The sequence below is a fragment of the Caretta caretta genome, chromosome 6, assembly GCF_965140235.1.
Source record: "Caretta caretta isolate rCarCar2 chromosome 6, rCarCar1.hap1, whole genome shotgun sequence".
Lineage (NCBI taxonomy): Eukaryota > Metazoa > Chordata > Testudines > Cheloniidae > Caretta > Caretta caretta.
The window spans coordinates 44,647,298-44,670,861 of record NC_134211.1 but is presented as its reverse complement, the minus strand read 5'-3'; the positions used below and the strand labels follow the sequence as shown (position 1 = coordinate 44,670,861).

Here is a 23,564-nt window from a genome sequence, read left to right as displayed (position 1 = left end):
CTCGATATTGCTTTGGGCCTGTCAGCATGACCACAGTGAAAATAATCTGAATCCTCCTTGAACCATCCAACATAGCTAAGGGCATGAACAAGGCACCGCCATTTCTGGTTTTCCTGGGCCGTACATTGCATGTCCTCTTGAAAGTCAGTCCCATAAGTTTCCCCTCTCTAAGTCCTGTTCAACAGAAGGATTCTTTCGTTTGGCCACTTCTGCCTGTTTCAGCAGCTGCCCAATGGCACGCTTGCCTTGGCAGACACTCTGACTTTATTCATCACACATGGCCCAGATATTTCCATCTTCTTTTCCAGATAACTTTAGAAAAACAGGGTTGTTGAATTCTTGGATGACTCTCGGCATTCATTATAAATTCATTCAATTTAATACCCAGTATTTTCCTGAGGCAGTTGCTTCCAAAGGCATTTAGACACCTGTCTGTACTTTTTGGTAGTTTTCCAGTTTTCACATGCATATATTAAGGCAGAAATAACATGAATGTTGACGATTCATAGGTTAGTCTTTAAGTTGTAGATTTTCAATGACCAAATTTTGTCTAAGCTGGTGAATGCAGCTGCCACCTTGCCAGTTCATGTCATTATTTCCTTCCGGATATCCCCAATGATTTGTACATTACTGCCAAGGTATGTGAATTGACTCATCTCTTGTACTACTTTGCCTTCTAACATAACGCTTGCATTGGGAGTTGTTGGCTGTAAAGTAGTACACATACCAGCTGTAGTGTCCCGTGGAGTAAGGTCACTATGTTGTAGGGGCACTTGTCTCTTGCACCGCCTTTTTACCACCTTTTTAGCCCTGTGCTGACCTGTCTCTCTCTGAGTCTTTCTGTGACCTGGCCAGAAGATCTGTTCACTTCTTAAGTTCATCCCCTTTCTGGGGTAACTAAAGATCCTGCTGAAAGTCCAAAAAGATATCCATATGATAATTCTCTGCCCTCTTGGGCTGCACTGTGATTCTCTGCTTCTGGTCACCTATGCTACTTCCTCCTAGCCAGTTTCCCCCCAATGCCTCCCAGCCCCAGGACTGAGGCAGCTTCCTCAGGGATCTCCCTACTCCTTCAAGGTCCTATCTCAGGACTTTCCTCATGGGAGCTTAACCTGCTTCCTGTGCGTCTCCTCCAGACTGACTTCACCAGGCCCTTCCCAAAGAGAGGGAACTCTCCTGGCTCCTCTCTCCTTGTCTCTCTTTTCTGAGTTCTCCACTCTGTGAATATAGGCTTTTCCTGACCCTTTCACAGCTGGGGTCACTAATTATCATTAACCTGCCATATCACCATCAGCTTGGGGCTGTCAAGAACTGGGACATGGATGGTCAGGTTCAGTGGGTAGCACCATGGGTGGTCAGGCCTGAGGTTCGAGCCAGAGTTTGTAGCCAAGGTCTGGAGCCAAGAGCCAAGCTGGAGTCAATATCCAGGACCAGAGCCAATGGTCAGGCCAGAGGTAATCAGAGGCTGTAGCCAAGGGTCAAGATGGAGTCAATAGCTAGGAACCAGAGGGCAGGGCCAGAAGACAGGGACCAGGAACAAGGTGACATCTGTCTTAGCAGCAGGTTAGGGATCTGCCTTGTTGCACAGACAACTTCTTAGTACTCCCTCCAGGCTTAAAATTATGTCTAGGCCAAACAGAGGCCACGGAAGGGAATGCTGGGCATCTCTTCCATGGGCAGCACTTCCTGGAGTGACTGGTCTCCCAGGATGTAAGGTGTGTTTACTGTGGCTCTGCCAGCACTGCCCGGTGATGGTGTGGAAGCACCCCCAGGCCCGGGTTCAGATCCCACAAATCCTCACAGGGGCTAGCTGGTAGGTCACAGGCAAGGCTGTGTCTGGTTTACCTTAAAGGCCAGCTGGCCTCTTACACTTGGGTTGTCATTAGATTTTTTTTTTCATAGCTGATCATTAACCCCATCTCTTTAGTAATTCTGAACAGTCTTTCCAAGTTTGTTTGTAGTTGATTGAGCTGTCACTTGGAAGAGCTATGTCATCAGCAAAATCTAAACCTTCTAGTGTACTTCTGTTGAAACATGCAATGCCTGCGTTGTATCCATCTGCACTTTTTCTCATAATGAAAGGCAATGGCCATGCCAAAGAGGAGAGTTGAGAGAATGCATCCTTCTTTGACACCAGAGTCCAGGTCAAACCATTCACTCAAATGTCTATTTACTTTAACTATACACGCTGCACCTTGATATGAAGACTTGATGATGTTAATTATTTTTGTTGGCATACCATAACATTTCAGCATGTTCCAGAGTGAATCATAATGGAGGATGTCAAATGCTCTCTTAGTCTATGAAGTTTATGATGAGTGGTTTTTGCCAATCAATGCTCTCTTCAATTATTATTTTTAGGGTGGAAATGTGGTGATCTTCTCATGATCTTCTGGGTTGAAATTCATCTTGCTCTTCCTTATCTTTGTCTCAACCTCTTCCCTTATTCTGCTTAAGATGATACTGCAAAGGACTTTGCCTATCATTGAAAAGACTGTAACACCTCACCAGTCAGTACAGTTGCTTAGGTTGCCTTTCTTTGGTATTTTGACAAAAAATGCCATTTTTCTATTGTTCTGGGCACTCTTCCTAGTCCCATTTTTTGTTCAGTGATTTTATCAATGGTCTCATGATTGCAAGCTTTGAAAGGGGGAAAAGGAGGACTTGGGGAATTAGACCAGACATCTTAACTTCAATTTCTGGAAAGGTACTGGAACAAGTTATCAAACAATGAATTTGTAAGCACCTAGAGGTTAATAGTGTGATAACTAGCCAGATCAGATTTTCCAAGAACAAATCATTCCAAACCAACCTAATTTCCTTCTTTGTCAGGGTTTCTGGGCTCTTGGATGGAGGTAGGGAGAAGATATAGACATAATATATCTTGATTTTAGTAAGACTTTTGACCCAGTCCCACAGGACATTCTCATAAACAAACTAGGGAAATGTAGTCTAGATGAAATTACTATAAGATGGATGTACAACTGGTTGAAAAACATCCTCAAACAATAGTTATCAATGGTTCACTGTTAAACTGGGGGAGATGTATCTAGTGGGGTCCTGCAGGGGTCTGTCCTGAGTCCAGTGCTTGTCAATATTTTCATTAATGACTTGGATAATGAAATGGAGGATATGTTTATAAAATGTTAGATGACACCAAGCAGGGAGAGGTTGCTCGCACTTTGGAGAACAGGATTAGAATTCAAAAAGACCTTGACAAATTGGAGAAATGATCTGAAGTCAACAAGATGAAATTCAGTAAAGAGAAGTGCAGAAGGCTACATTTAGGAAGGAAAAAATCAAATGCACAACTACAAAATGGGGAATAAATGGCTAGATCGCAGTACTTCAGTAAAGGATCTGGAGGTTACAGTAGATCACAAATTGAACATGAGCCAGCAATGTGATGCAGCTGTGGAAAAGCAAATATAATTCTGGGGTGTATTAGCAGGAGTGTCATATGTAAGATGTGGGAAGTATTGTTCTTCTCTACTCTGCGCTGGTGAGGCTTCAGGTGGAGTGCTGTGTGCAGTTTTGGGTGCCACACTTTAAGAAAGATGTAGACAAATGGGGAGAGTTCACAAGAGAGCAACAAAAGTGATAAAAGGTTTTAAAAAACTGGTCAAATTTAGTCTTGAGAAAAAAAAAAAGATTGAGAGAAGGACTTTTCAAAGAGGATGCTGTCAATTATTCTCCATGTCCACTATAAGTAGGACAAGAATTAATTGGCTTATATGTATAACAAGGGAGATTTAGGTTAGATACTAGGAAAAACTTGTTAATTATAGCAAGTTTATAATTGATACTTGGTTACTGGAATAGATTACCAAAGGAGGTTGTGGAATCCCCATTACCGGAAGTTTTTAAGAACAGACTAGACAAACACCTGTCAGGGGTGGTCTAGGTAAGTTTACTTGATCCTGCCTCAACATTGAGGAACTAAACTAGATGACCTCTCATGGTCCCTTCCAGCCTTACATTTTTAAGATTTTCCCAGTGGCCATTGGTCTTAACCTACAGCTGCCCCAGGTTTTAACTTTTTTTTTAATTGAGGCTTTCACTTTTTGTGATGTGAGATGTTATGATGGCTAGTTCTAGCTCTTTAATTTTATGTCAAAGTTAATAGTTTCTTGCGGTGTTAGTCTGTTTAGTGCCTCTTGAAAGTGCTCTGCACAATAACAAATAAAAAAGAACCTGGGTGCAGCTTGATAGAGAGGATTGTTTACCCCACTGATTGTTCTCTGATCATTTAGACAGTGTTTAATTCATACTCACTTACACTTGTAGATGTAACTGCCAAATTCAGGGTCAGTACCAATATACAGCAGTTGGAATCATATTTTTTTTTCTTCCAGCTCTCAATTGGAATGCACTGGGGGCAACATTTTTGTGAGCTGTGGATGGGGACTAAGGTGGTTTAGGAAGACCATTTGGGAATGGGAGTATAGCAACTGCATAAATGTTGCCTGGTTTTAACTTGTGTTGTTTATTATTCACACATAGGGAGTTTATTATTCCTTCCTGTTTACGGAGTACAGTAAGGGGCCTGTCCTGCACACGCTGCTAGGCACATGGCTTACTTCTGTGACAGGACCCATGACACTTGGTAGTAAGTGTTTTCAGAATTGAACCTTAAGTGTATTTCACACTTCACCAATTCATGAAGGACAAGGGGAGAACTCCTGGCCACAATGAGTCAATGGCAAAACTCTGCTTTTGTGTTTCGTGCCTATAACGCACTAATTCAGACAAAATATTAGGCTAGAAAGTGTATTTTAAGGGGTTTGAGAAGGAGGAAGGTGGTACTTGCAGAACAAGAAATGAGAGCCTGTTCCAAATATAGGGGCAGAATGAAAGAAGATACGAAGCTGAGACAGTGAAATGGTTTGGAATGAGTTTTTTTAGTTGTTTCCTTTGAGTGTGAATTCATATCCCTTACTAGCTGAATAACTATCATAGATGTATACATCTGTGGGTAAATACTGCAGTATTTAACAATACCTCTTTCTTCCCTTTTTGATATTGTAGGTAATTCAGAACATAACAGAACTTTTTGCGGAAGTGCCTAGCCAGCTATAACCCCCTTTTTTAGCATTAAAAATGGCTTCATATATTCCCTGTACTTTGTGGCAAAAATGGGGGAGAGAATAAAAGGAATATAGCCATTATCAGAAGCCTTCAAACCTGCTTTGAGTCTGCTTAAAGAAAATAGTTTTTTAGAAACAAAACAAAAACACAACACAACATTTATTTATGGATCTCATTCTGGAAAAAAAAGTATAAAAATACATTTCTTTTTCCATGGGATTTCACAGCTCAGTGAAACAGAGACCCTCTGGGGTATAGAAGTGAACCTAACAGCATTTTTCCAGGATTACGTCATCTGTTTCACTCACACTTTCACATCCTGCATTAAACCACATTTATGTACATCAACAAGACAAGACTGTAAAAAGAGTGTAACTGGGGACCTGTTTTCGTGATATTTGATAGGAGTAATTGTGGGCACTGCTGTTTCAAAGTAACAGTGGATATACTATACTATGTCAACAAAAGTCACTCTTGCCATATGGAAACCTAATTATTTCTGAATGATCTGTTACAAAACACTTTTGAGACATTCAAGCCATTTAAACAAATCAGTAAAGAATATTTGAGCATAAAGCCTGTCTTTAATAAGAACTTTCATGTGTTTTAGAGTTGGGTCTTACAGTAATAGATTTGAAAATAATAATACTAAAAAAAGGCTTATTTTTAAAAGGAGGCAGGGAATTGTATCAGGTGTTAAGAAAATATTGGTATCCCCTTGCGATTCTTCAGAATTGGCCCAATCCTCCCGTAATTGAAATGAAAGGGTATTTTGCGGTTGGCTTCAGTGGGAGCAGGATTGGGCCCTAAGTTTGTGGGAAATGGGGTAGAATATAGTGTGATATATATTCAATGCATGATATAGTTCTTTAGCATGTAAGATAGCTTAGGCTGAATGGTACTTTGCTGTTCTGTAGTCTTATTTTAAGCATTTTTGACAGTGATATCGTTTGTACTGATAAGTTCTGTCATCTGAGTAAATAGAAGGGAGGCCATGAATTATTTATAAAGCAAAACACCCCCACCCTCCCAACCATCCAATCTAGCACATGTTTTGTGTTTACATGCCATTGCCACTTCTGATTTCATACTTGTTCAGGCCACCTGTCAGTGACATTGGCAAGATGTCTTTTGGTTAGACTCGATAACATAGCAGTCAGACAAGCTTAATAGTTCAGGAACCTAGACACTTTTGCAATTTGCCTTCAGTAGATCTTCATATAAATTGTGTAATCTAGAAGTCTTAATCATTATAAAAGTAAGAGATTTTGCTAGCTTCATGAAAATATCTCTTTCACAGTGAAACTCGCTTGACTGATACAGTTAAGGGGAAGACCTCAATTGTCAAGGTGAATATATTTAATTTATGGGTAGCACATTAAATAAACATTATGTACTGAAACGAACCCAGTATGGGCCTAATACATTACTGAATGGCCATACTCAATTACATTTCTATATCCAGGCTTTGCCATCTACTTAAAGTAGGAGACACAGAAACAGAACATTTAGAGTCAGATTGTGTTGGTGACACCATGTGTTGGTGATGATGCAGAGCCACAATACTCTACATGAGAGCTCTGGAAGACACTGTGCCTCAGCAACGCATAATGCCTCCCTGAGATCCCTGGCACAAAAGGTATCATGTATGCTTCACTCTCCTTCTTCATGTGCAGCATGCTCTCCTTCACACCTACTCAGCTCTGCGCTCAATGTAGAGGCTCTGACTCTTTCCCACCCTCTTTGGGATAGTAAACACTCAGGAGGCTCTTAGCACAGGGATTGCAATCCTGGCTGGCTCCTATCCCAGGTATTGAAAGGAGGAAACTTTGTGCACACCACCTTCTTAATTACCTATCAAGGGGTGGGAGTCAACCAAGGTTTGGTTCTTAAATTAGTCTTGCATGAAGTTATTACGCACCTAAAGTGATTTTAAAATGAGAAGGTATCCAGATTTTGTGAGGTGAGTTCATCTGATCTTCTTAATGTCACAACTAACTGAGTAAAATGATCATCCACATATCTATAGGGACACTATGGGACAGATCCTTAAGTGATGTAACTGACTTCTCTCCATTAGCTTCAATTACATCAGCTGATCTGGCTCTGTGTCAATAGGCTCACATAGCAGCATCAGACTGGGTTTTGGGGGTTATATGGTCTAGTGAGTCAAATGAATGAATAATGTTGCCAAACACCACATTTTCGAATTCACGCATATATTGGAGCTATTGTAAATTAACAACATATGTTTCAAAGGTTTGATTATAGTAAAAAAGTATGATAAGACATTGGGCCAATTTCTAAACTCATTACACTGGTCTTGCATTATTTTAACTCTGCCGATTCCATTAATTACTCCTGATTCGCAGCAGTGTGAGGTCAGATTTGGGACCAGTGTGTGTCTGATGGAAATGATATTGAGTGAAACAGTGGTATAATTTGTATTCATAAGGAGAACTATCACCATCAAGGACTCAGTTCCATAAAACTCAAGATTTCTCTCTATTTTGGTGGCTTTCTGAAGGGCATAGCCTGGCCCTGAATCCTTATTCTGATAAAACTACCACTGATTTTTGATTAGCTTTCTTTTGTATTGTTGTTTTTCCTTTGAAAGCTCTGTACTTTTTTTATTCCAATGAAATTCTCATTCACTGAGAGTTCACCTGAGGAAAGAGTGCAGGATTGGGTTGAGATGGATGAATGCTTCAATACAACACCAAGAAGGGTGTAGGTCACGAAGGAGAACTCAATTGAAAATGCGAAGCAGTCAGTGTTTTAAAGTGTGAAATTGCCTCAGGATACTGATGCTCACTCACTCTTTGAGATTGTTCTGATATGAAGAAGGTATTACTCTAGAAACCTGACTAATGCTAATTGTTAATATTGTTAAAGCCCAATCCTATGAAGAGGTAACTTCTATTGACTTCAACTCAGCACTTCTCAGTATGGGAACCTGAGACAGAATGGAAGGGAAAAACATTAGTAGTGGGGTGAAGGGGGAGAGCTAGGAGGACTGGGAAGGATTTCAGTGATCAACAAACTATTACTTAAATTCAAGAGTATTTTTCCACCCTCCATATCTGCTCTGCTCTTACTCCGTGAGATCAAGCCTTACGTATTGTATCCTTGGTATTGCCAACCCCTTTGTACAAAATTATGAGACAAGTTCCCCAAATAATGAAATTGGCTTAAAAATGAAAAGATTTTTTAAAAAATAATAAATGATGTGTTTCTTTTTTTATTTGCCTCATGTGTTTGTCGCTGTTGTTCACTTTTTAAAGTTTTTCTCTGTACCCACAAGGGCTAGAAACCTACTTAAAAATTAAAAAGTTGAGATTCGCACATAATTCACACCTCACTCTTGGGACTGGAGCTTTAAGAAAAAACACCAAATATCAACAGACTTGCAATAAAATCAGGAGCTGGCAAAACTCTCTATTGATCTTAGAGTTTTATACTGCCACACATCATCATATTATTTAAGAGCCCTGCATGTAAAATCAACAGCATTAGGAAAGTCCCTAGAGGACTTCAGAAAGTCTCTGTAACTTCTTTTATGGTGTCAGACTTTTGCTTGGGGTAGGTTTTTTGGGAGGGTTGAGAGGAGTTTGGGAATAAAAGGGAAGTTCAAGCAGTGAGTATTTCTTATGGTGGTAAAAGTTTTCTCAAAGAGGAAGGCTTGGCAATATTTCCTAAAGATGGTCAGATTCTGGATTCACCTGATCTTCTGTGGAAAATTGTTCCAGACCTAAGCCTCCTTGACCAAGAATACTTTGTCTTCAGCTTTCACGTGCTTTGTACTGGACTTTGAGATCTGCATTATTCCAGAGGAGCACAGCTGTTTGAGGGTTCATAGATCAATATTCAGTCTGTGGTATGCCTGGGCTTTGATCCATTAATTGCCTTGGAAATTAGGACCATGGTCTTAAACTGGTATTGGATGCTGTTTGGGAGCCAGTGGAGGGACTTGAGCACAGGCCTTATTTGCTCATGGGGGCTGAGCCATAGAGTAGGCGGGCAGCCTCATTCTGTACCAGTTGGAACCTGAGCATTCTCTTCAGCTTCAGATAAAGCAAGTTACAGTAATCCAGCCTGGAGATGATAAATGCATGGCTCATTGTAGCCAGGTCCTCATCTGGGAGGAAGGGATGAAGTTTCCTGGCAAGCTGGAGGTGAAAGGAGGCATTTTGGGAAACTGATGCTCCCTGATCATCTAAGTTTAGTGAGGAGTCGAACAAGACCCTAAGGCTTCACACCACTTTGATGAATGGGGCTGTATGGCTTCGTTGGAAGGTGGAGACAGAATTTTGGCTAGATCTTCAAAGTGTTTCCCCTTTCTGACCTGCATCACTTCAGCCTTGCCTGGGTTCAGTTTGAGCCAGCTGCTTTTCATCCAAGAGCAAATTTCCTGTAGGCATTCTGCCATTTTAGTAGCAGCAGTGGTTCCATCAATTCAGAATGAGATATATAGGTGAGTGTCATCAGCATCAGTAATAATTTTTTTCTTAAAACCTATATTCCAATGCCTTTCACTATTTAAAATAAACTAGTGAAACTAATGGTATTTGGGAAGTTGCACTGTTCTACACTACGTCCTTTGGTCCTTAACAAAAGGAATAATTCCTTTTTTCAAAACTGTATAACTCAAAATTATTGGGCCTAATTCTTGAATTCAGCTAAACTGTGCTTGCCACAGGACCCCAGGAGCTGACATGTAGGAACATGGATATATGTGGCCTTTATACCACTCCTCTCCCTATTCAGTCCCACAGCTACGGAGTGACTCCTAGCTGTACCTGTCACTTAGTGGATGTGTCTGGAGCTGGGCATTTCTGGAGCATAGCAGCATGCTCTAGGCTACAGTCCAGGAGGCAGTTTTGCAGGGGCAGACATCTTGCAAAAACTGTGAATTGGCTAGTTAGGCTAGCTTTATGGCTTCTTTGTACTTTTGGGGCAGCACAAAGAGGTCATATTAGAACAAATAATTGGGTGCATTATCTTGATTATACACTACTGCTGTGTAACATATTTTATACAAACTGCATCTCAGTTCTTTATAGAGTTTTTTCCTAAAGATTGGGCCAAATCCTAGTCTTGGTGAAGTCAATGGAAGTCTTGCAAGTAACTTTAGTAAGATAAGTGTTTGATTTCCCGCCCCCCTCACCCTCCTGACTGCCCCGCATAAGCCAGCTGTTCCTAAATCCTGTAATTAGTGTGCTGCCAGCAGCTGGGGGTCAGGTGAAAGCCTTCTAAAGTCATTTGATTTTTTTTCTTGCAGTATTTTATGTGATGCTTTCAAGAATTATTTGGACTGTTGATACTAACTTTTGGACATAGAACTGGAAACTGCTACAGACACCATTTGCATTTTCTCAGTTCTTTAGTTAATGGCTATTGGATCTAACAACTAGCTCCAGAACAGAAGCAGATCAAATCACTTTAATGGCAAAGCTGCACAATAAAAACAATTTTGAGGTCTGAATTTCTCAGTGATGGGGCAACATTGAAAAGTTATGGGGTAACAATGGTCACTTCTCAGCTTATTTGGCCTTCTATGGCAGATATAGCTTTTGACACCATAAAAATGAGCTTTACATGAAAATTAAAATTATTGATAGCAGCTTTGCATGTATCTCTTGCAATTGCAACTAGGGTACAACACTCCCTCAGTTTTTCTGTGCTAGTCATTCTGTTTGGACCAGATTCTGCTCTCAGTTATACCTGACTAAATCTGGAGTATCTCCCTTGGAATCAGTGTTTAGTTAGAATTACTCTGGTATCATTGATCTGAGAATCTGGCTGTGTCCTAGTCCTTGATTTTGTAAGTACGGGATGATAGTGTGTGCTTTACTCAATGGGCTTGGAAAGTCAGCTGTTCAGAATTTTACAGTCCCAAAGACTCTAGCACATGCATCGCTACCCCTGTTCCTAAGGTGTTTCTTGGTTACTAATGAAAGATGTGAATACAGTATTTTCAAAACTGTATTGTTACCTTTAAAAATGACCGCAATCCGCCCCAAATTTGGGGGAAGTTCAGATCCAAATCTGGATCCTTACTTAACAGCTGACTTCTTATTCCATTAGCTGAACCAAAACACTGGATTCCAAGCTCCCAAACTTGGGGAAAGTTCTAGTACTGATCCAGATCCAAACTTCACATCTTGGGTCGATCTCTTCGTACTTTTAAAAGCTCTGCCAGGCGAATACTTTTGTGCCAGATAGATTGTACTATTTATTTATCTTTGGCTGTAATTCTTTAGGGAGTGAGCAAGAGTGACCGTTGACCCAATACATATATATCTATGCTGTACCTGCATGATGTGATTTCATGTTCCCTAGGTACAAATACTGCCCTTCCAAATATCATATACCTAGAATGAGGGGGTTTTGTTTTATTTTTATAGACCCTGCCAGTGCGGAAGATTCCATGCAAAGCCAATGCTCCTTCAGGGTCTTTTTTTGCACGAGACAACACAGCAAATTTCTTATCCTGGTGCAGAGATGTGGGGGTGGACGACACATGCCTATTTGAATCAGAAGGCTTGGGTACGTACTTGCTTATATGGTAATTGACAATGTTAAAATTCTGCTTTTATAGTGTCTACTAAAAGGTCAGTTGTGCTACCACTGATTTTAATGGGAGTTGGATTAAACCAATAAGGCAAAAGCACTGCTGTTTAAAATTGATTGGCTACTGAATATCTTTGTGGTCCAGGTGGACATTTTGCAGATGGTTAACTTTCATACGTGCCTTGTTACATATGTTAGAAGTATAGTGTGATCTACTAAAGGTGATTAAATAGCATTTCAAAATACTATATTCATTTTTTTAAAAAAAACAGATGACTAGGAAGAAAAATTCCAACACAGTGTTTTTAAAACCTGGAAATAAAGTTGCTTAATGTATTGCAGGCACTTAACCTGTGGCCCTTAATCAGTCAAAATTCCTATTTATTTCACTGGCAATTCAGTTTGAATAAGAACTGCACAGTCAGTGATGGCACTAGACACTCTAGTGCCCTAAGCCACTGCTACCCAACGGGGAAGAGGGAATCTTTAAAAGGGCAGTCCCCTATCAATGATATCCTGGCTGGGCCACAGCCGTCTTGAGCTTTGGATCTCACCACTTACTGCTAACCTGATGGAGTGCCAGGGGGGCAAGTGGGTGCATCTGGACAGACACTTATAAGCATAAGAGCATGCAATGGAATGTTCAAAATTAGTCATATTTTAATATCTACATATGTGAGACCATGCCATTTTTAGATACATAGTAGTTATTAATGACCAAATTCCTCCATGATATTGTGGTTCATGTTAAAATGGATGGTTAAAAGAAAAAAAATCTGTTTCTGAACTAGAACTTTATCATTGGTCAGAAAATTTTAATTAATTAAGCACCAGGACCAAGAGCCATTAAAGTTTAGACACTGCTTGCAACCTGCAGTAAAGTACAACTGAGTTTCATCTTGTAGTAATAGATATAGTAATAATACTACTACTAATAAAATAATGTAAAACTAAAAAAAGCAGCTGTGACAGAAATCAGGGGGAAGAAAATACTGTGCTAGCTCCTGAGTCTGCATGCACCCCCCTGCAAGGGATGGGCACAAGACCTATGCACCACTTAAATCCCACATACGCTGGACTTAAGAGGTACACGGGCTTTGTATTTGCCCCCTGCACAAAGATTTATTTTATGCTAGGTACATTTTTTTAATTGTACAGATCCCTAATATTAGAATGACCTGAAATTCTTGCTCCTTAGTTCACCAAACAAGATGATTCTTTCTGTCTCTGGAGAGTAGGGTCCAAATTTGCTCACAGTTTTGGCTGCAGGAAATTCACCATTATACCACAGATTTGGTAGGTATATCTCAGGAAGGGAGAGAATATGAAATTCTTCTCCCCGTCCCACACTGACTTCTTTTCAGCTGATTCCTCTAGGCAGTTGAGGAGAAGAGTGATATTCAACACTCGTGCCGGCAGCTGCTCCACTACAAGAATGGACTATTTCAGCTAAATCATCGTCCTAATAATGCTTCATACCTATTACTCTTCTCTTTTGAAAGAAAATGTAGGACAACTTTTTGCCTCAAGATTGCATTTCAGTAGAAAACACAAGATGAAGAGAATTGATTGTTTGCTTGTGATCTGAACTCGGATAAAAGCCTAAAGCTGTTTTGATGAGACTAATCTGTTTCTACTGAGGATAAATGAACACACTGTAATGCATCAAGAGGCTTCTGTATTCAGTTCCTCAAAAGATCTTTGACTGTATAAGTAAAGCCTTATCTCTGTTGCAACTGATCTGTTCCCCTTCTGTTCTAGTGTTATGCTTTTTGAGCACTATTATTTGTGAAAGGATTTTGCTTCACTTTTCACTTGATCTGTTCTATTCTTACGCTGTTTTGTTTAATACACAGAACTGTTGTGTATCCTTTGGGGGAAAACGTTTGGCAGAGAAGAATTTAGCATGTGTTGACAAATACCAGTTTTGAGGATATTGCTTTGAAGATATGTGGATTGTATCTTATCACATTTTATGTAGGTTAATTGTATTTTTGGGTTGATCATCCTTCTCCCATGAAAAAAATCACATGGAAGGCAAACAGAATGATCACACTTCCAAAGCTCTGAAGCTGTGGAATATCTGAGACAGAAGGGTTTGCAAGCGCTTGAGGGAGCAAGAGGAATAGACCCCTAAATGTATGGATATTGTGAGATCGACAGCTGGATCTGTGGCTATTCTATTATCTGTGTGAAGAGTAAGTCCCTGGATACTATCTCCCTTCCTCCACCCCCCCACTCCCGGCTCACAGACACAGTGCTGCCATTGGCTGCCTGCTCTGCCCCTTCCAATTCCACTGAAATACAAGTACAAGATACCTTCCTTATTGCACAACTTCCGCTCTTAAGAAAGGAAGGTAAAGTATTCCTGAATATATCAAGTACAATTCAGATCAACCTTTATTAGAAGAACTTGATTAAGCAACTCATTTTTGTTGACTGGTTGAGAGGTCTGTTAAAAACAAGTTTTGCTGTTGGTGGTGGTTTCCCCCCCCCTCTTTTTGAGTATTGATGTCTAGCAAGATATCCATGCTAATGGATAGAACACTTGGAAGAACTGAGTGGTGACTCAGTGTCAGATGTAGGACCTGAAACTAATATGAGCTCCTTTTCTGAAATGGTCTAGATCACAGGTTGATGGTGTTCATTTAATTATAGAGCTTCAAGCAATGAGAATTGGTATTTTTACCTGCTTTTTGCTGGAGCTCTTAGCACAATGGGATCTTTATCCTGATTAGGGCCTTTGAGGCCAATGCAGTAGAAATAACAACTGCAGTTATAGACCTTTACATTCACTTTCCCTCTAGACAGCAAATAAAAATTCAGTGAAACTAAGAAATATAAAAGTGGTGAGATATGTCTGCACATGACATACTGGTGTTTGCATTGCTTTATGAAAGATCTTTGTGTCTTTGAGACTGCATAGCTCTGGAGATGGGGTGGTTACTAAGGTAACAGGTTTTTTGGTTTGTTTGTTTGTTTTTGTAATAAACCAAACTGATGTGTAAAACCTGTGTAAATTGTCAGTGGTACAGCAAATGTTTGCTCATCTAGTCTCCATGGTCCTCAGTTTATTGGTCTTAGTCTACCTGATTGCGTCCTCTCTCTCTTCTTTATTATCTTGCTTGCCTGCCTATGGCATATAAAACCTGCTTTAATTAATTAGAACCACTGTTACATCTATATTTAGAATATTTCCCTGTCCTTGTCCTATTTAAATCTAAGGCTCTTGCTCTAATTTTCTGTTTTTGCTGTGTCTGATTTTATGAGGATGATTTTCATAATGTTTCTGTTGAGTTGCTGAAAATGTTTAAATAATTTATGATGAAATAATGGGAAAATGCCCTGAGTCCCTCGCAGGAGGGAATAAAACTGGGGACATATTTGATAAATAATAGTAATGATAATATAAATTATTTTATTATTACTTTTATTAAATTTGGATCCTCCTCCTTGAGGGAGGAAAAATCATTTAATAAATCATGGAAATCATAACAGTGGCACAAATATGTACTCCCTGTGCATCCAAAGCCCCCATTATGATCATTTCTTAGACTATAATCACTCACAGATATCCTCCCTCAGAACTGGGCACTGTATAAACACAGAAGCAGATATAATCACTTCCTCAAAGAGCTACACACTATTGATGTTAATAGGAGTTTTGGGAGTTAGGGAGGCCTCAATTCTGCAAGGTACTGAGCATTCTGGACCTGATCCAGTAAGGTATTTAAGCACATGAATAGTCCCCCGGATATCACCCCTTGTCTTCAGGTTCATGTGAAAGTCTGAACTTTTACCTACACCAGGGTCTGCATTTGTCCATTGCATAGGAATCTTCTTAGGAGTATATTTGTAAAAAGAAAACAATTGACTTCTAGGGATTTGTTCTCCGAAGATATACATCCAAATGGATTACCACTGCCGCCTACACTTCTCCCCTCAGACTTCTTGTATATTTTTAAAGCTATTGCTCTTGTGCTTAAAGGATAAGTACAAGCTTAAGTGCTCTGTTGGAGCAAAGCCAGAGTGCTCAGCACCTGTGGGACTGAGGTAAGAATGCAGGATGTTTGGTAAGGAAGCAGAAGAAACGATGCATTCTATTTATTTTTGCAAGTACAATTATCATGTCATCAAGCAACTTGATTTTACAGAGGTCCTTAAAGGGTATAAATCCTGAAGTGTGTAAATAGTGTGTGTACACACTGGACCTAATCCTGATCTCACCCATTCACACCAGTGTGAGTTGGAGAAGTCAGTTCTGATTTACTCCAGAGTGATGGAGAACAGAATCTAGCTCATTACTCTTCATAAAATAGTTTGCTCTTTAGTAATTTATCATCAAATGAGACACTTTTAGACCTTTTTAGACTTACATTGTTTCACTACAAAAGAGTCTGTGAAGCGAGCTGCCTCATTTCAATGGGAACTCTGGGGCCCTTGTGCCTCAGGCTGACCCAATAGGTCTCGTTCTCCATTACCTTTCCCCTTATGTAGTTAGTTACACCCATGTAGAGTGGGTATAAAATGCTACTAGAGCTCAATGATACTATGTCATACTCACTTTGCACTTACTATGCACACGTATGACTGCACAAGGCAGGAAAGAATCAGGCATAATGTCTCTAGCAGTAGAGGGGACTGATGCACCTGTCTCAAGACCCAGGAACTACCAGTGTCATCTCTTTCTCATACCACATTCCTCCCTTCCCTCAACCCTCTACCAAATCAGCAGTATTAACACTAGCGTGGAACAGTCCTGAGTACTACAACTGACCAGTCCCAATGGTCAGCCCCAACTGACCAGTATCACTATGACCCAGCCCCAATGCAGTTGCATAAGAGGGGGGATGCATCTTCCTCAGCATGGGTGTTCCAATATAGTGTCCCTTTCATTCACGTCTTTCACAAACAGCATATCTAAAGAATATGGGATTAGAATTACTTACCAGCAACAACCTTATCTATGGCCCAAATTTTTGTCCTGTAGGCAAAATAGTGAGTGTTGCAGTCCATGGGTTGTAGTAGCATTTGCACCTGCAACATCCTGCAGAAGTTCCCCTGTGCAGGGATTTAGGCCAGTGGATCCATGAGACTATGATAATGCAATTTACTAGAAGAAGTTTGCATTCAATACTGAGGTTATTTTGGTATGGCCTTAGACCTGAAGAATGTTGTACTCTGGAAAAACTCCCATTGGCCTCAGTAGGAGTTTTGCCAGGGTAAGAATGATAGAATTCAGCCTGATTCACATAGTTAAGAAAGTTAAGGACTTTTTGTTAACAATGACTGTGTCTATACTCTAATGTTATTGGATGGTTATAGGATGTGGAGCCAAAGAATATTCTTCATCTATTTCTTCGAAAAGAATCTACACAGCAAGACGAGGGTTTGCCATTAACTGTGCCAGCATGCTGTGTGTGATTTGTTTTAGGCGTGTTTGATGGTATTGTTCTATTCATCCATTGTGCTTGTATATTCTGTTTTTGTGTGTGTGATATCTGACATTGACTTATTTTGATGCAATACGATGATCACCCTTTAGTAGAGTAGGTTCTCTAAACAGTGGTCTGCATTGTTTTAATGTTAGTGTAGAATAAAATGCAGACTTCTATGTTCTCCATTCTAATATTGCTTTTTCACTGCTGTCAAAAATAGCAAGCAAATATTTATTGCTTACATTTTTATATGCACAATATAGAGCAGTTTTTTCTTTGTAATACTCTTAGTATTTGCTCAAATTTCACATTTAAAAGAAAGTAAAAACAAAATTAAAATCGATGACTATGCCGCTCTTTTTCAAATGACTATTTACAATTTGAAATATTGGGTTATATTTCATATCTAATTGCATCAGAATAAGACTTTGTTTCTATCCTTCACAGTGTTTGACTAAACAATCCACATTATTGTTGAGCGTGTCTTGTCACTTTGAGGACTATAGAAGCACCTTGAACCCTATTGTATTAGCACTATACAGTTAAGTTAATGTATACCAGTAAATATCAAGTGTTTAGATGTTCCATAATTAATTCCATACTTGTACCACAGTTGAGAGTTAGAAGTCATGATACATCCCATATGAAAAACTTTTACAGATTGAGAGATATATCTTTATTATAATTGAATATGGAGAAAAAATAGTGAAGTAGCTCACTGAAATAAGAGTGTGATGGTATCACTCTTTTGGGAACACTGAGAAACTTGAATAGGGTGCAGAACAAAAAAATTGAGTTTGGGGGAAGGTGGAGAATAACTATTATTTTGTTGTCCTAATATTGTCCTGATATTTGGGATTGTTTCCCTTAGGTATTTATGAAGGTTAAAGGATATAAACCTCTTTGGTGATTATGGGGTGGGGACCAGGTATTTAGGATGAGATTTTTCAAAGGCACAAATATGGGTTATGGGCCTAAATCTCATTGAAAGTCAATGAGATGTGAGTTCCTAAATCTCATTTGTGCTTTTGAAAATTTCCCCCATAAAGGTCAGGGAAAATCCACATTAATGACATATAATACTGTAGTCACAAATAGTGGAAATTCAACCCAACTGCTGTAATAGGCAGTGCAGGCAGTGACACCTGTAATTAAGGTTGCCATACACTTTCCATAAAAGCTTGTTTTCAGCTGCTTATAACTTGCCAACCTTAAACTGTTTGGGCTGAAATGGTGCATTTCTACCTCAGGCAGAATTTTGGAAAGTTTCATCTGAAGTGGTTCATCCATTCCTGAGAGTTGGGGAAAATATGATTTGCCCAGGTTAAAAATATTCTTAAAATTGCTTCATTGATAAGAACCAGCACCTCTATACTTTGGAGCAGAGACTTGATATTTTGTGGGGCAGCTCACCATGGTGTCAGGGAAGTGCCTTTTGCAATTTCTGTGAAAATTTGCCCAGATTTGACCAAGTTATAAACCTCTGACAAGTTTCACATGCTTGGTAGAGACTTCTTAGAATTTAGCAGCTATGTTTTTGAAGATTCTATCTCAGCTGAATATGCTCCATCCCCTCACAGTTCCTAAATGTTGACCAGACTGCGGGTGCCATCCCTACAGAGTGACCGAGTATGTTCCAGGTCACGTCTGCAGGAGCTGAGCAGGACTTTCCCTGCAATTACTCTTCCCAGATACTGGGGCATTCTGTGGTGCTGTTTAGCAAATAGCTGTGAAACCCGCAAAGTGTGAATCTCCATTCCTGTCTAGTGGCAGGCCCACATAGAAGATAACAGCCTTCTACTATAACTAGTTATTCCCTTTGCTCAAGTGGTGTCCAGTGGATCTAAAGATCCCCATCCTGCTGAAGACTATGTATGGGTCAATATGGTTTCACAAGATGAAATTATTGTTTTTTCTACATTTACATTTTTTTAAAAGTTAGGAAATTGCATCCCAAAATACTATGTTAATTTAAAATTAAGGTTGGAAAGTCAAGCACTCAGAATTAAGAAAATAGTCAAATTAAGGCTGCCCACGTAATCTTAATTCAGCCCTCTTTAACATATGCTTTATGATAGTATCTGAACACGTAGTTAAAGCCTATTTTTTTTCTACAGGACCCCTCCCTTATTCAGTGCCCAGGATGGTTTTTACTCTGGGAATGAATCAGGCTGTAGGACCAAAGCCTCATTTGTTGCAGAAGTTGGAAGGTGTGTTCTGAATGAATAAGGGGATTGTAGGAAGAGAAAGGACAGTCTAATGGCTAAAACAGTTGAATGGCACCCTGGAGAACTGTCTTCTCTCTGCTTTTGTCAGAGAATTCCTGTGTGCTACTGGGAAAATCACTTAAACCAAAATTTTCACAGGTGTGGTCTCTGATTGTTTATTCTTCATTTTCTGGGTGCCTGACTTGAGACACTGGGGTCTGATCTGTGGAAGTGTTGAGCATTCACAACTGTATCTGAGGGCAATGGGTGCTAGGAAATGCTACATGCTATGAAACATATGACCCTAATTATCTCAAATAGGGCATCCCAAATTAGTTGACAAGTTTGGCTTTAATTCTATGCCTCCATTTCCATGTATAAAAAATTAATACCACCTTCCCTTACATGGGTGTTGTGAAGATAAATTCATTAATATTGTAAAATGCTAAGATGACAGCACCTCAGAAAAACCTAGGAGGGAACTAATAATTCTGTATTCAGTGCAGGGTTTGGATGGTGTGCAGTGAATAATGAATGCGGCCACACACTGAATAACAAGGATTTTTTTTAAAAAAAATTGACAATACCATCCATCCTGTGCAGTGAATGAGTCAGATATCCTGTGGAAAAAGTAGTATATGATCATGTAATTAAAGCCTTTGGCATATGCCAATGCACAAGGGGGTCAAATTAAGTTTGCAGAGGCAGCCTTATTTCTGTCTTTTTCTGACTATGAAGTGCTTGATTTTGCAAACTTAACAGTTTTTAATGTAGGTTTCTGGATGTCATAAATGTTACATGTATGTGATCATACAAAGTGTGTTAGTGCTCATTTAATAATATTGTCTTGACATTATTATTAGAAATGCATTTAATATATGTGATAAGAAAATGAACACCAAACACAAGGGAGGAAACTTAGGTATCAGAACAGATGAATCACAAATGTGTATTTTTATACAAACTGCTTGGGAGGGATTAAACTGCTATATAAATTAAATAACATTTTAAGTATTAAAGAATCTACATATGCTAAATGATGTACTTCTTAAGTGTGAATTGCTGACAGGAAATTACAAATGTCTCCTTTTTTACCTCCATCCATCCATCCATTACATTGACCTGGGTTGTAAATGAGAAGAAAAGTTTCCCCTAAATGAAGACATAATGGATCACAGTCATCCCTGGTGTAACTCTGTAGACATCAGTGGAGTTATAACATGAATTAATTTGGCCCATTGAGTCTTATTTTGTTGCTTATGATGCTTTCTTTGTCAAGATGAATGTCTATTGCTACAATTACAATAAATAAATCTGGTATTTAGCAAACTTGTATTTGCCACTCAGTGTTTGAAGGATCAGGTAACCTTTCAGGTCAGAAAGTTGAGGTACTGGTAATAATTCAGAAACCTACATTGTTAGATTCCAGTAAGTAATTCAGAAAATTATGAATACAGTTCCCACAGGAAGCAACAGCATACCTCAGGTACAGATGTAAGATTTCCATCTGAGTCTGTAATCGCTCACTCCAAAGAGGAATTTCCTCTAATCCATGAACTGTATTACTTGTTACTGAATATATGTATTTATTGGTATCAAGGAACTGCTTTTTAACCCTTGAACGCGGAAACATTAAACAGGATTCCTAACTTGCTCCAGTGCAGACAATGTAGGGGCATTTTCCTCAAAATTACAAAGACAGACACAGGTTTTCCTGTTCAGTTCCACATTTACACTCTGAAATACTCACTTACATCATTGGCAAAGGATAACATAAATGAAAATCACACTGGCATAAAAAGTTTAGAAGATTTGCACACCTTCTATCACACCTTCCATCAAAGATCTTAAAGCACTTTACAAACACTGAATATAGCCTCACAGCACTTCTGTGGGAAAGGGAGGTGTTGTTCTCCCTATTTTGCAGAGGGAACATGTTTAGAGTAGCAGCCACCTTTCAAAAAGTGGATACTAATATTGGGTACCTCCAGTTTGAGACAGAAGGCATCTCAAAATGAGCATCCCAAAAAGGTACCCACAATCATTGCTCACTTCTGCAAATTCTGCTTTAGAGACTTTCTTAAGTTCACATAAGAGGTCTGTAACAGATGTAGGAATGGAACCCATGTCTTCTGACTTTCAGAACTTTGCCTTAAATCCTGACCACATTGCCTTGTTAGCTAATAGTCCATTAAAAAGCCCTGCTTGTAAAAAATATAAGAATTCTGTTTTGAGAATCTAAACTATTTCCAGTGGGTACTGTATTCTATACAGAATGGCTTTTGTTTTCCCCTGAAGTTCTTGAATGTGTATGCTGGTATAGTCCTCAGGAATGCTAACATTTTGCTGTTAGAAATACTGTATCACCATATTCTTATCACATCACCAGATGCTTGTTTTTATGGTTGATTATTGCCTGTACAGCTTGTCATGCTCTAACAATGATTTCACTCTTTCACATTGTTCATTGTGAAATGCATGAAATGTGTCTGGAGCATTGTGGGTCAGATTCACTGGAGCACATTGTTTTCATTTAAGAAGTAGAAGTTTGAGCATTGGCAGAGACTTTATGTCCTTCATTCAAACCTTCTTATGTTTACAGATACTTCCCCCCAAAATGCAGCCTCCCCCACCCCCCGCCCAGCCTTACATCCGATGTGTGCAGATGTAAAGTAGAGGTCAAAAATATTGCCCCCTATACGCCACCAAGATATTTCCAGAACTGGTTTATCCAGTCTGTTCTGGCTGTATATTTATATATTTCTTAGCATTAAGATACATTAAATATATTGCTTATGTTGAAACAGTTTTCAGGTGGAAGCAGCAGAATGTATGTCTGGGTCATTGGTGTACTTTTTTTTTTTTTTTTAAGATATTGGTTTCTCAGTAAGATTAAGTTTTCCATCCATGAATTAGTTTATGGCAAGAATGAATATTAGGAAGGATGGTGTGTCCAGGTCTTCTTTTACATCTCCGATATGTCTAATAGCAGAGGGCCATAGAATGGAAATTCTATTCCCAATGCCTTGCCACTTTATTTTTCTGCTATGCAGTTTTCCTTCTGGAAATATTTTTGGTTCAGATTCTAGGGGGAAAATGCATATATATTTTTTCAAAGTATTGCTGAATGTGCAATCCCCAAAGTCGTTGGGGCAGATCCTCAGCTGAAGTAAATTGTCATAGTTCCATTGATATCAATGGAGCTATACCAATTTACATCAGCTGAGGATCTGTCCAACGTTGTATTAATTATATTCAAAGATATCTATTTCAGCAGTTCTCACTCAGAGGTCCATGTGTACAGCGTATGGGAGAAGATGAAAACTTCTTGACTTAAAAATTTTAGCCTCTGAGGCACCTATTGGGAGGTGTTTTTCACTTGATTAAGTGAAATGAGTCAGCACATTCCCTAAATGTTCATATATCTAAGCTCTCATAAACACAGCCAAGGTAGACCAATTTCTCTGTCACTGGTTTCTCTTCTATTAGACAAGGGGAAACTTGTCCATTTACACCAAAGTCTGAATTTATTCCCAAGAGGAGGATTCCACTAAGACGGGTATCTCTGGAGAAAAGAAAACAAGGTACCTATAATTCTTATCCTCTGAAGCTATACATCCAAATGGATTGCTCATCACCCAAACTTCTCCAATCAGATTTTTTGTATATTTTTCCATATATATTTTGCTGGGCCTCTTTGGGGGTGGGGAGGAGTTACCATCTCCAAGTTTTTAAAGGAACTGATAATGGAACGTGATAGTGCTTCCAAAAATACCTAACCGAGTGGTCCATGAGGTACAGCAGCTGCCTCCAAACATAAAAGCTATGGGAGCTCCCCCAGGTCTTGCACTGGACCCAAGCATGGCAACGTGCATAGATGCATATCTTCAGAGAACAAGATTTACAGATAAGTAGCTTTCTTTTCAATGTCTGAGTGACTTCCTTGAGTACCCTAAACACATGTTTTATCAGAGGGAGTGCTTGGGTGCACAAGTAATAACAGGATCAAGTTTATAGAAGGATTTGTCTTCACTAATATAATTAATATTTGCTCATTGAAGCAGAGGGAGAAAAACAGTTTCCTACGGAACATTATCTTTATAGTTCGTAAAAAGTGATCCAGAACCCTTTGACATTTCACTAGTTTTTAGAGTTTTTTAGGAGCCCTCCATTCAATGTATAATGGCTATAGGTAGGCTGTATTTTACCAAATTGTGTAGACCAAGCTTTGTTGATTTAGGCTAGGATTTTCAAAGGA

The 23,564-nt window shown here is 39.3% G+C and overlaps 1 protein-coding gene across 14 annotated transcripts in view; it reads left to right on the top strand.

Moving 5' to 3' along the window:
• Window positions 1-23,564, top strand: part of GAS2 (growth arrest specific 2) — a 156,704-nt gene that overhangs the window by 70,360 nt on the left and 62,780 nt on the right. For 10 of the 14 annotated variants that reach the window (XM_075129457.1, XM_075129459.1, XM_075129456.1 and 7 more), the window contains 3 exons: window positions 11,496-11,637; window positions 16,987-17,050; window positions 22,796-22,890. In XM_075129457.1, the coding sequence (XP_074985558.1) occupies window positions 11,496-11,637; window positions 16,987-17,050; window positions 22,796-22,890 (301 nt within the window). The remainder of the gene's footprint in view (window positions 1-11,495; window positions 11,638-16,986; window positions 17,051-22,795; window positions 22,891-23,564) is intronic. The other 4 variants (XR_012668918.1, XM_075129461.1, XM_075129465.1 and 1 more) reach the window with 2 other exon arrangements.